Source organism: Orcinus orca, chromosome 9 (genome assembly GCF_937001465.1).
Source record: "Orcinus orca chromosome 9, mOrcOrc1.1, whole genome shotgun sequence".
In the NCBI taxonomy this organism is placed as follows: Eukaryota; Metazoa; Chordata; class Mammalia; order Artiodactyla; family Delphinidae; genus Orcinus; species Orcinus orca.
In genome coordinates this window covers 73,658,430-73,672,586 of record NC_064567.1, presented here as the reverse complement: position 1 = coordinate 73,672,586, position 14,157 = coordinate 73,658,430, and the positions used below count along the sequence as shown (strand labels likewise).

General features: G+C 39.7%; 1 protein-coding gene across 1 annotated transcript in view; it reads right to left on the bottom strand.

Annotated features, from left to right (window-relative positions):
• The window catches only part of DNAH11 (dynein axonemal heavy chain 11), a 315,752-nt gene that overhangs the window by 231,171 nt on the left and 70,424 nt on the right, over nucleotides 1–14,157 (bottom strand). Inside the window, 4 exon segments of the mRNA XM_049714548.1 lie at nucleotides 4,878–5,000; nucleotides 7,896–8,054; nucleotides 9,610–9,693; nucleotides 10,822–10,980. Coding sequence (XP_049570505.1) covers nucleotides 4,878–5,000; nucleotides 7,896–8,054; nucleotides 9,610–9,693; nucleotides 10,822–10,980 — 525 coding nt within the window.

The following is a 14,157-nucleotide window of genomic DNA, read 5'->3' as shown; positions in this document are numbered from 1 at the left end:
GGAAATCCCCATAACGTTAACAGCTGATCTTTCAGCAGAAACTCTGCAAGCCAGAACGGACTGGCAGGACATATTTAAAGTGATGAAGGAGAAAAACCTAGAACCAAGATTACTCTACCCAACAAGGATCTCATTCAGATTTGATGGAGAAATTAAAACCTTTACAGACAAGCAAAAGCTGAGAGAGTTCAGCACCACCAAACCAGCTTTACAACAAATGCTAAAGGAACTTCTCTAGGCAAGAAACACAATAGAAGGAAAAGACCTACAATAACAAACGCCAAACAATTAAGAAAATGGGAATAGGAACATACATATCGATAATTACCTTAAATGTAAATGGACTAAATGCTCCCACCAAAAGACACAGACTGGCTGAACTGATACAAAAACAAGACCCATATTTATGCTGTCTACAAGAGACCCACTTCAGACCTAGAGACACATACAGACTGAAAGTAAGGGGATAGAAAATGATACTCCATGCAAATGGAAACCAAAAGAAAGCTGGAGTAGCATTTCTCATATCGAACAAAATAGACTTTAAAATAAAGACTATCAGAAGAGACAAAGAAGGACACTACATAATGATCAAGGGATCGATCCAAGAAGAAGAGATAAGAATGGTAAATATGCACCCAACATAGGAGCACCTCAATACATAAGGCAATACTAACAGCCATAAAAGGGGAAATCGACAGTAACACATTCATAGTGGGGACTTTAACACCGCACTTTCACCAATGGACAGATCATCCAAAATGAAAATAAATAAGGAAACACAAGCTTTAAATGATACATTAAACAAGATGGACTTAATTGATATTTATAGGACATTCCATCCAAAAACAAAAGAATACATATTTTTCTCAAGTGCTCATGGAACATTCTCCAGGACAGATCATATCTTGGGTCACAAATCAAGTCTTGGTAAATTTAAGAAAATTGAAATCATATCAAGTATCTTTTCTGACCACAACGCTATGAGACTAGATATCAATTACAGGAAAAGATTTGTAAAAAATATAAACACACAGAGGCTAAACAATACACTACATAATAACAAAGTGATCACTGAAGAAATCAAAGAGGAAATCAAAAAATACCTAGAAACAAATGACAATGGAGACACGACAACCCAAAACCTATGGGATGCAGCAAAAGCAGTTCTAAGAGGGAAGTTTATAGCAATACAATCCTACCTTAAGAAACAGGAAACAACTCGAATAAACAACCTAACCTTGCACTTAAAGTAATTAGAGAAAAAAGAACAGAAAACCCCAAAGTTAGCAGAAGGAAAGAAATCATAAAGATCAGATCAGAAATAAATGAAAAAGAAATGAAGGAAACAATAGCAAAAATCAATAAAACTAAAAGCTGGTTCTTTGAGAAGATAAACAAAATAGATAAACCTTTAGCCAGACTCATCAAGAAAAAAAGGGAGAAGACCCAAATCAATAGAATTAGAAATGAAAAAGGAGAAGTAACAACTGACACTGCAGAAATACAAAGGATCATGAGAGATTACTACAAGCAACCCTATGCTAATAAAATGGACAACCTGGAAGAAATGGACAAATTCTTAGAAATGCACAACCTGCCAAGACTGAATCAGGAAGAAATAGAAAATATGAACAGACCAATCACAAGCACTGAAATTGAAACTGTGATTAAAAATCTTCCAACAAACAAAAGCCAAGGACCAGATGGCTTCACAGCCGAATTCTATCAAACATTTAGAGAAGAGCTAACACCTATCCTTCTCAAACTCTTCCAAAATATAGCAGAGGGAGGAACACTCCCAAACTCATTCTATGAGGCCACCACACTCTGATACCAAAACCAGACAAGGATGTCCCAAAGAAAGAAAACTACAGGCCAATATCACTGATGAACACAGATGCAAAAATCATCAACAGAATACTAGCAAACAGAATCCAACAGCACATTAAAAGGATCACACACCATGATCAAGTGGGGTTTATTCCAGGAAAGCAAGGATTCTTCAATATATGCAAATCAATCAACATGATACACCATATTAACAAATTGAAGGAGAAAAACCATATGGTCATCTCAATAGATGCAGAGAAAGCTTTTGACAAAATTCAACACCCATTTATGATAAAAAACCCTGCAGAAAGTAGGCACAGAGGGGACGTTCCTCAACATAATAAAGGCCATATATGACAAACCCACAGCAAACATCGTCCTCAATGGTGAAAAAGTGAAACCATTTCCACTAAGAGCAGGAACAAGACAAGGTTGCCCACTCTCACCACTCTTATTCAACATAGTTTTGGAAGTTTTAAGCCACAGCAATCAGAGAAGAAAAGGAAATAAAGGGAATCCAAATCAGAAAAGAAGAAGTAAAGCTGTCACTGTTTGCAGATGACATGATACTCTAGAGAATCCTAAAGGTGCTACCAGAAAACTACTAGAGCTAATCAATGAATTTGGTAAAGTAGCAGGATACAAAATTAATGCACAGAAATCTCTGGCATTCCTATACACTAATAATGAAAAAGCTGAAAGTGAAATCAAGAAAACACTCCCATTTACCACTGCAACAAAAAGAATAAAATATCTAGGAATAAACCTACCTAAGGAGACAAAAGACCTGTATGCATAAAATTATAAGACACTGATGAAAGAAATTAAAGATGATACAAATAGATGGAGAGATATACCATGTTCTTGGATTGGAAGAATCAACGTTGTGAAAATGACTCTACTACCCAAAGCAATCTACAGATTCAATGCAATCCCTATCAAACTACCACTGGCATTTTTCACAGAACTAGAACAAAAAATTTCACAATTCGTATGGAAACACTAAAGACCCCGAATAGCCAAAGCAATCTTGAGAACGAAAAATGGAGCTGGAGAAATCAGGCTCGCTGACTTCAGACTATACTATAAAGCTACAGTAATCAAGACAGTATGGAACAAAAACAGAGATATAGATCAATGGAACAGGATAGAAAGCCCAGAGATAAACCCACGCACATATGGTCACCTTATCTTTGATAAAGGAGGCAGGAATGTACAGTGGAGAAAGGACAGCCTCTTCAATAAGTGGTGCTGGGCAAACTGGACAGGTACATGTAAAGGTATGAGATTAGAACACTCCCTAACACCATATACAAAAATAAGCTGAAAATGGATTAAAGACCTAAATGTAAGGCTAGACACTATCAAACTCTTAGAGGAAAACATAGGCAGAACACTCTATGACATAAATCACAGCAAGATCCTTTTGGACCCACCTCCTAGAGAAATGGAAATAAAAACAAAAATAAACCAATGGGACCTAATGAAACTAAAAGCTTTTGCATAGCAAAGGAAACTATAAACAAGATGAAAAGACAACCCTCAGAATGGAAGAAAATATTTACAAATGAAGCAACTGACAGAGGATTAATCTCCTAAATATACAAGCAGCTCATCTAGCTCAATATCAAAAAAGCAAACAACCTAATCCAAAAATGGGTGGAAGACCTAAACAGACATTTCTCCGAAGAAGATATACAGACTGCCAACAAACACATGAAAGGATGCTCAACATCATTAATCATTAGAGAAGTGCAAATCAAAACCACAATGAGGTATAACCTCACACCAGTCAGAATGGCCATCATCAAAAATCTACAAACAATAAATGCTCGAGAGGGTGTGGAGAAAAGGGAACCCTCCTGCACCGTTGGTGGGAATGTAAACTTATACAGCCACTATGGAGAACAGTATGGAGGTTCCTTAAAAAACTAAAAATAGAACTACCATACGACCCAGCAATCCTACTGCTGTACATATACCCTGAGAAAATCATAATTCAGAAAGAGACATGTACCACAATGTTCATTGCAGCACTATTTACAATAGCCAGGAGATGGAAACAACCTAAGTGTCCATCAACAGATGGATGGATAAAGAAGATGTAGCACATATATACAATGGAATACTACTCAGCCATAAAAAGAAACGAAATTGAGTTATTTGTAGTGAGGTGGATGGACCTAGAGTCTGTCATACAGAGTGAAGTAAGTCAGAAGGAGAAAGACAAATACTGTATGCTAACACATATATATGGAATGTTAGAAAAAAAAAATGTCATGAAGAACCTAGGGGTAAGACAGGAATAGAGACAGAGACCTACTAGAGAATGGACTTGAGGATATGGGGAGGGGGAAGGGTAAGCTGTGACAAAGTGAGAGAGTGTCATGGACACATATATACTACCAAACGTAAAACAGCTAGCTAGTGGGAAGCAGCCGCATAGCACAGGGAGATCAGCTGGGTGCTTTGTGACCACCTAGATGGGTGGGATAGGGAGGGTGAGAGGGAGGGAGATGCAAGAGGGAAGAGATATGGGAACATATGTATATGTATAACTGATTCACTTTGTTTTAAAGCAGAAAGTAACACACCATTGTAAAGCAATTATACTCCAATAAAGATGTAAAAAAAAAAAAAAAAGGTCTGATAGATATTATTTACTTTTTGGATAGTGCTCTGAGTGCCAGAATGTGAATCCCAGGTCCCTTGTTGAACCTGGGTAAGTTAATTACTTCTCTATACCTCAGTTTCCTCATCTGTACAATAGAGATAATCCTCAGAGAATTAAATGAATATAAAGCACTGAGAGCAGTGTTTGCTACCAAGTAAACGATATATAAATGTTTTCTGCTATAATCGTCATCATCAACTGGGTCAACTCTCTCGTTTTACAAATTTACTGTGGCCTAGAAGGAAGCTGTTTCCTGCCCAGGGAAACATATCTCCACACAACTATGGCAGGAGGACTTCTCCCTGAGTCTGCTTACGTGCCAGTGCACAGAATTAGCTCAGGGTAAAAAGAAACAGCCCAAGGACAACACCTTCTCAGTCCCCAGCTCTTTCACTGCTTTGTCCACGATGCTTCGGACATCCTCTTCCATTTGGTGTAACCGCAAGGCTAACAAATCTGCCAAAGTTGTGGCTTCGTTTATAGAAAACTTGACCTGATTAGGAACAAAAAAAAGGCAGAATTTATATTCCACATATATTAATGGTTCCTTCTACCTAATGGCCAGAGGAATGAAACACAGCTAAATATACTCAAGTCAGCTGCTGAGTACATTTCGAGTTCTGAAATGTGCAGACAACCAAAGACGTTGCTTTTTTACTCACAGTCACTGAGGCATCACCCATCGAAGCGAGGGCTGAGGTTTAGGCCACGTTCATACTACAGTACTTTCTTTAGTTTCATAACCCTCCCTTGTCAGCTCATTTCTTACCTCCTTTGCCCACAAAACCCATTTTTAAAGAGAATCACATTGTTCATTTATTATAATTTGGTTGAAATCCCAGGAATCAGGTAATAGCTCATTTGTCTTCTCTTCCTTAGGTACTCTATTCACTGAACATAATTCCCAGTTGCTTCCGTGCTTTAACCTAGTTTCATCATTGACTTAATCTTACTTCCTTGGCAAAAAATAATTATTCTTATACTGTCATTATTGATATTTACCATGTGAAAAAGTCACTCACATTTCCTCATCATCTTATTGACTCCCCACTTTCCCCACCTCCATATTTGTTAAGAAGCTCTACAGCTCTTCCTAAGTGCCCAGACTCACCCATGTCCCTCACAAATGAACAGCTGATCCCACCACACAGTTGCAAGGAAGCCATTTCCTTTCCTGCCCCTGCTAAGAATATCCAGTCCCTGCTTCTCGGAAGGTGCAGTCCTCTCTGGCTCTCCTCAATCAGTCATGTTGCTCGTCACCATGCACCGCTCTGCACAGGATGACTAAACCTCCCTGTTTGCCCAGGACTGGGGGGTTTCCTGGGCTAAAACCTGGGAAGTCCTGAGCAAACCAGATGAGTTGGTCCCCCTATCTCTGCATCACTTTTGACCTCACTCCAGAGCTGATGGGAGTCAGGTCTGTCTTAGAGAAGGAATGAGCAGGGATGCCTAACAAGGCCCCCCTGATTAGCTGCATAGTTTGTGCAGTGAATATGGACCCCCTGCCCAGGTGACAACTGGAGGTTGGATCTAGTCACTGCTCTGATGCCCCAGATCAGCCTGGAGGAAGATGCCTTTTTCTAAATTGCCAGAGAACTACCTTTTCCTAGCTTGCAGAAGGGCATGACACAGGCAAGACGCTGTGGTGAGAAGAAAGCTCACTGGGGCTAATGTGAGAAGGGGGCGGGGAGTGGGACACACAGTATACCTTCCATGTTGGGAGACTCAATAAAGATTTTCTGAAAGAATAAATTAATCAACTATAAAGCCTAAATATGCAATGCCTAAAAGACTCTATGGAAAGTATTATAATAAAAACTTCAGGGACCATTTATTGAGGATTTGCTATGTGCTAGGGTCTATATATAATCTCATCTCACCAAGTCTGCATGGCAGCATTATAGCATTACTTGTATTTCATAGAAGGGGCAACTGAGGTACAGAGAGCAAGTAACTGGCCCAAGATCTAAGAGATACTAGGTGTTAGAGTTGGACCAATAAAGTTTAGGCCACCCCCACTTCACCAGGCTGCCCCTTTCCTCAGTTTCCCCACCCTGCAAACTTTGTCTTCAAATCATGACAGCCCTTCTTCATGATGTGTGCCTAGCAGAAAACACGCACATCAGGCTGCATTTTATGCATTTTAAACTCATGAAGGTCACCTTCCCTGAAAAATAAAGTGTAAGTTTGGTATATTTGCTCCTAAATAGATGTAGAGAGGCAAGAAAATATAACCTCAAATGGTACAGACACATGAGAAATAATTCTATATTTTGCAATAAAATAAAAAACCATTTGGGATTTCTCTGGTGGTCCAGTGGTTAAGACTTCACCTTCCAATGCAGGGGTGCAGGTTCGATGCCTGGTCGGGGAACTAAGATCCCACATGCCTTGCAGCCAAAAAATCAAAACATAAAACAGAAGCAATACGTTAACAAATTCAATAAAGACTTTAAAAATGGTCTACATCAGAAAAAAATCAAAAAAATGCATCTTTAAAAAAAATTAGAAAAAAAAACCATCAAAAGACCATCAAAGAGGGATGTCATTATTAAATGAATTGTGGGGAGAAAAAAATCACTATTTCTGAATTCTCTCTCCCCCTAAATTCACTTCTAATACTCTCTGATCCTCTCCACAAAATATAAGATAAAATGCCTTCACATTATAAAATGCCTTCACATTATCTTACTTGATCCTTACAAGATCCCTCTGATTATGAGAGTAGATAGCATCACTCTCACTTTATAAATAAAAAACTCAAAACAGAATAGTTAAGTGTCTTATTTCAGGTCATATAGGCCAGTAAGAGATAAAAGGTTGGCGGGGGCAGGGGGTGTCTTAGTCACTTCTGTCTGCTCTAACAGAACACCATAGACTGGGAGGCTTAAACAACAAACATTTATTTCTCACAGTTCTAGAGGCTGGAAGTCCAAGATCAGGGTGCCAGCCTGGTTGGGTTGTCGGTGAAGGCTCTGTTCTTGGTTAACAGATGTCTGTCTTCCTGTTTTATTTTCATATGGTAGACAGTAGAAAGCTCTGGGGTCTTCATCCCCTTACAAGGGCACTGACCCCATACATGAGAATTCTACCCTCATGACCAAACTATCTCCCAAAGGTCCCATCTCCAAACACCACCACATTAGGAACTCAGCCTTCAACATATGAATTGGGGGCGTTGGAGGGGGAAACACATTTAGTCCATAGGAGGGGCTAAAACTAGAATATCTGCAGGTCTATCCCTTGGTCACATCTGAAAGAGCTGGACCTCTTGCATCTGACCAGAAACCTTTTCCCAAATCCCACTTCATCCCAGTTGAATGATGTAAACCGAGGAATCACACTTCAGTCACAAAAATATTCAATTAGTGAGACTCAGGAAACTGACCCCAGTGGCCTTCATCAGCTGGTGCCAATGCCCGTCTCTGAGGGCAGGGCTCTGTAACTCCGCAATGGCCCTCAGGGAGGTCATCGTGTCCTTCACTGTGCCTTCCAGGCCTGAGTAAGCGTCCCACACGTGGACTTCCTTATCGAGAGACCAAATTTCCTAGAGAAAAGTGACAAAAAACTAGGTCCCCCAAAATAATAATATGTTTTATCATTTTCCTCCTTTGAAAGAATAAATTTACATTTCCCTGGATTGGAAGAAAGTAAAAACATTTAAGTCCCCAGGTTAAAGACTAAAACTAGAGAAACAGAAAAGGATCCACTCACTCATGTATTACGAGTCCACTGTGTACAAGCCACTTGGATACATTGGTTTCTTATTCACAGGCTCTAACTTGATGTCCCATGAGGAAACCCAAGGGTCATTAAATGTAGAGAATTAATAGAGTTTACGGGACATGTGCAATGAAGAGTGCTTCCTCTAGAAACATAAATAAGCAGGAAACTGAGATTGTTACCTGGATTACTAACACCTTCCTCGGAAGACCTGGCTTGTTTAAATGGTAGCCCTGAAATGCTGGTTACCTTTGAGTGTTTGTTCCTTGGAACTAAATAGTCATGATTTTAAGACGTGTCAAATAGGGCCTTTGACTTGGCTGTCTTCTTGGCTCACGGAACAACATTAACAATTGTGAATGAGAAAACCCCTAATAAAACAACAATCCCAGCACAGCACAAAAGGACAGCGCTACTTCTTTAAAAAAAAAAAAAAAGAAAAAAGAAAAAGGCAAAATATCTTCAGCTGAGAGTGGGGGTCAAACTGTCACTCTGAAGTGAGACAGTCCACTGGGCAAGGAGACGGACAGGGAGTGAGTACAGAAAAGAGGCACAGTGACCCCAGGGCATGCAAAAGAATGATGGGCTGTTCTAGTTCGGGTTCTTGGGAACAGGATAAAAAGGGAAGAAAAAAATGGGAAGAGTTGGCTGGAGCGGAGCACAGGACTGAGTCGGGGTGAGGATGTTCTGGGGCAAGAAGAAAGCAAAAGGCCTCGCTACTACTGAACTACGCATTTGGCTACGCATTTGGCTACGCATTTGGCATTTGGCTTTCGTGGCTACGCATTTGGCTTTATCCAAACATGCATTTGGCTTTATCCAAAGAGGCTTTACTCTCTTCAGAGGGCACAGGGCCGTGGGGACTAGCTATCAAAGCACGAAATTCAAAAAAGCTCAGTTCTGTTACATTGAGCCCCCTTGCGATGTTGGAGTGGGCAGTAATAAGAACAAAGGTCACAGTATTCCATACACATCCACAAGTTACCCCAACGACCACAACCGAAAGGTACCTTTGAAGATACAGCATGCTTACAGCTGCTAGAGAAAGAATTCGACAGCTTTCGTAAGCCTAACCTCTCCCTCAGCCCTGCGCTTCACCTCCCAGTCTCCGTTCTAGACAGCCATAGGGAGCGCGTGATGATAGCCACTGCTCATCAATTCATTAGCCCTAATATGCTCTTATCCACTCATTCACAGAAAGGTAGGCTTGATTACAAGGGCAACTGGCTGAGACTGAAAAACAAAATCCTGTTTCAAATCATCCTGTTTGAAGTAAATAAGGACATGCGGTCCAGCACAGCAGACGCTAGGTTAGGGAAGATGGAAGAAGGTGGTGCTGAGGAAGATAAATCGTCGTCACAGACAGTTATGGAACTTGCCTTGGCAAACCTTCTGAGTTCCACATCCATCTGTTCCACATTAATCTGTCTCCACTGGGTTTTAGTCCAATTATCAATGCTTCTCTGAAAACGCACAAGCAGATAAAAGTGTCAACAACATTTGGTGAAAGCAAGTCTCTGCAGCAAAATATCTAAACTGATGATACACAGCAACTCCATCATCCAGGGGAAAGTCAATTATTTAAGCATTAACTGCACCTGTCAAAACTTCCCCACCACAAAAACAAAAAAGTTGTCAGAACACGTCAAACCTAAGGCTAAAACATTGTGATATGATAATTTCTAGAAGCAATGACAAATTCCATACACATACCATCATTATCATTTAATCCTGAATACTCTGAATGAATTGATAAATAATGTTACCATTAAATACCATATTTTTATAATTCTACATATAAGATAAGCTTTCATAAGAAAATCTTCATCCACTATAGACAAAACTCTCATGAGTTTCTTGACCATATTCTATGCCTTGTTAATATATTTCTTTACTGGCTTTCAACTAACTTCAAAGAAAATAATGTATAACACATATTGCAATACGCCTAGTTCCTAGAACTTATTATTTTTTTTTTTTGCGGTACGCGGGCCTCTCACTGTTGATCCCGTTGTGGAGCACAGGCTCTGGACGCACAGGCCCAGCGGCCATGGCTCACGGGCCCAGCCACTCCGCGGCATGTGGGATCTTCTCGGACCGGGCCACGAACCCCTGTCCCCTGCATCAACAGGTGGACTCTCAACCACTGCACCACCAGGGAAGCCTCTAGAACTTATTTTTGCACTTAAGTTTGCAACTTAATTAACACAGACAAAGTAACTTTATTTTTAGTTAGGTCTGTTTATATATGCACACGTACGGAAGTATAACCATGGGTGTACACATTGGTTTGTATGCACAAGTGACCATATGTGTGTGGTACATATTAATTTTTGTTTATATCCTACATAACTCTCAAGAAGGATTTGAAGCAGTCAACTCATAATACCAAGTTTCATTCAGAATGGCAAACAAAAAGCACTGATAATTCAGAGATATCTGAACTCTAATTCTGGGGAAAAAGTCTAATACCCACGTATTTTAAGATATTATAAAACACAAATAGAATGACAGAGACACTAAAAGTCGCATACTTATACAAAAGAAATACTAAAAGAAAAAAAGCATGGTTTCAAAAAGCAGTGTCTTACCTTAACATAAATAATGACATCCCAGAGCCCCTTGAGCAATGTTATCTCTCTGCGACACTGCTTCATTTGTTTGTACTCTGGAAGAGTCACTTCAAAAAGATGAGTAGATTCTTGCATCTGCAACAGTTCTTCTTCTAACGCCTCAAGCTCTTGATTTGCCTAAGGAGAAAACACATACACACGCACACAAACACACTTAATATCCAATGAACTGCCAGAGAAGAAGAGCCACAGCGTTGTGTAGCTCTGGTTATGTCAACTTGTACAACTTCGATTTTTAAAAGAAAATAGAAAGAAATCTGAAGTGTAATTATTGGTAAAATGGGGGCTTTAGAGGAGCAAACTCACAACTACTCAAAAAAGTTAGAGTAGACTATCAGGAAACACAGTAATGTTATCAATACCCTCCCTATACATTATTTCAGCAAAATCTGCTCTGGTATCAAATTGCTATGAATACAAATTTTCCTCTTGATTTTCATCATACAGCTGGGGACGACTTTGCTGGGGAGCAAAAGACAAGGTTCTAGAAACTTCCACTAAGAATAAATCACTTCTTTAAAAAAAAGAACTTTCAGATTTAAAACATACCCTAGAGATTATCAATACACAGACTTTTCTCTTAATCTGTTAATATGACAAATTATATTCATTTCCTAATGTTAAAACATTTCCCTGGAATGAACCCAAACTATTTATAAATTGGATTATTTGATTACTTTTTGCTTAGTTAGTTTGCATCTATGTGTACCAAAAAGAGTGGCTTATCAGGACTTCCCTGGTGGTGCAGTGGTTGAGAATCCACCTGCCAATGCAGGGAACATGGGTTCGATCGCTGGTGTGGGAAGATCCCACATGCCGCGGAGCAACTAAGCCCATGCGCCACAACTACTGAGCCTGCTCTCTAGAGCCCGCGAGCCACAACTACTGAGCCCACGTGCCTGGAGCCCGTGCTCCGCAACAAGAGAAGCCACTGAAATGAGAAGCCAGTGCACATCAAAAAAGAGCAGCCCCCGCTCGCAGCAACTAGAGACAAAGCCTGCGTGCAGCAATGAAGACCCAGTGCAACCAAAAATAAATAAATAAATTTATAAAAAGAAAAAAAGAATGGCTTATCATTTTTCCTTTCTCATACTGTCCTTTCACAAAAATAAGACATGCTTCATAGAGTAATTTTTGAGTGTTCATTCTTCTTCCGGTCTCTGGAATCATATGAATGATATCTGTTTCTTGAAAGCTTCTTGGAATTAACCTGTAATGCTATCATGGCCTGCTGTTCTTTCTGTTTTAAATTAATGGTTTATCTTTTCATTTTCCTACTGGTTAATTTTTCATAGTTATAGGACTATTCAGTGGTCTTTTTTTTTTAATTAATTAGTTTATTTTTGGCTGCATTGGGTCTTCGTTGCTGTGCGCAGGCTTTCTCTAGTTGCGGCGAGCAGGGGCTACTTTTCATCGAGGTGCGCGGGCTTCTCATTGTGGTGGCTTCTCTTGTTGTGGAGCACCAGCTCTAGGCGTGCAGGCTCAGTAGCTGTGGCTTGCGGGCTCTAGAGTGCAGGCTCCGTACTTGTGGCGCATGGGGTTAGTCACTGTGTGGCATGTGAGATCCCGGACCAGGGCTCGAACCCGTGTCCCCTTCATTGGCAGGCAGATTCTTAACCACTGAGCCACCAGGGAAGTCCCTGTGTTACTTCTTGAGATAGTTTTAGTGAATTATATTTTTCCAGAAATATATCCATTTTGCTTAAATTTTAAATTTCTTATTGATTGTATTCTATGATCTTTTGAATTTCTGCTCTTTCTGTACTATCATTCCCTATTTATTCCTAAGATCGTTGATTTTCCAACAGAGATTTGTCAGTATAACTAGCCTTTTCTAATTATATTGAGAATCAAATTTGGCTTTGTTTGTCCTCTCTTTTCTTATAATATACACACTGGAACTTATTTCAGTGATGATTTATTGGTGGTTAATGCACTATTTTTGTTTATCTGAAAATATACTCTTGTTAATGAAATATAATTTTACACAGGAGAATTGGGAAAAAATCATCCACTACCTTTTGGCTTCCATTGTTGCTGATGACAAATATGCTCTTAGCCCAGTCATCATTTCTAACAGGTAATCTTTCTTTTCTATCTGGTTGCTTTAAAGGTCTTCTCTTTGCCTTTGGTATTCTGTAGTTCATTGTGATGTGTCTAGATGTTGACTTTGTATTTATCCTGGTTGGCGGTCAGTGAATTTCCTCAATCTATTGATTCATGCTTTGACCAGTTCTAGAAAAATCTCAGCTACTACACCTCTATTGCTTGTCTAATATTCTGTGTATTCTCTCTTCCAGGAAGTCTGAGTAAAACAGTTAGACATCATTCTAACTTCTTACTCTGTGTCTCTTAATCTCTTTTGTATTTTGCATCTCCTTTCACCTATGTGCTGCCTTCTAAGTGAGTTCTTCCAATGTCATTTGCATTTCACTAATCCTTTTTTCAATTAGTTCTTTAACCCCTGCTGAGTTGTATCTTTTATTTTTCATTTCCATAAGTTTCTGACCCTTTTTCAAACTCAGTTGATCATTTTTGATAGTCTCAAAACTGAGAACTTGCTCATTTTTTTCAATGTTAACTTTTATTTCCTGAATACATGTCTTCTTCTTCTTTTTTTTTTTTTTTTTTGGCTGTGCCACATGAAGGATCTTAGTTCCCTGACCAGGGATCAAACCCATGCCCTGTGCAGTGGAAGCACGGCGTCCTAACCACTGGACCACCAGGGAAGTCCCAATAAATGTCTTCTAATATCTGACATTTCATATGGGTCTGTATCTGTGGTTTGCTCTTTCTGTTGGCCCTTATGCATGATGGTGTGTTTGTTTTATTGTAAACTCAAATTTAACTGAATTTAATCTGTTGGACCCCTGAGGAGATTAGAATAAGAGCACCTTATTCTCTTCTACCCAGAGAAGATTTGGATTTGCTTCTACTAGGTGCTAAGAAGAGCTGCTTGTAACCATATCAGTTTCCTGGCCTGGAAATTCCTTAACCATAGGGGTAGTATAAAATTACACCATAACCCTTGGGAGAACAGACCTATGTTTACCAATTCCCAGAGGATCCTTTTCTATTTTTTTCACCCTATTCAGAGCAAGGTCTGATGGGTCATCTCATAGGCTCCCTGTGCAGGCTGCAGATTTTTCCCAGCCCACCCATTCACTAAGGGTGTAACCTCTTAAAAGCATCTCCTAGTTTGCCCTGAAAGGGTTAATCACAAAGTTCTAGACTTCTGGTACTTTGATTTGCCCCTACAGCAGCACAGGCTTTTATGTTTCCCGCTGCTTTCCA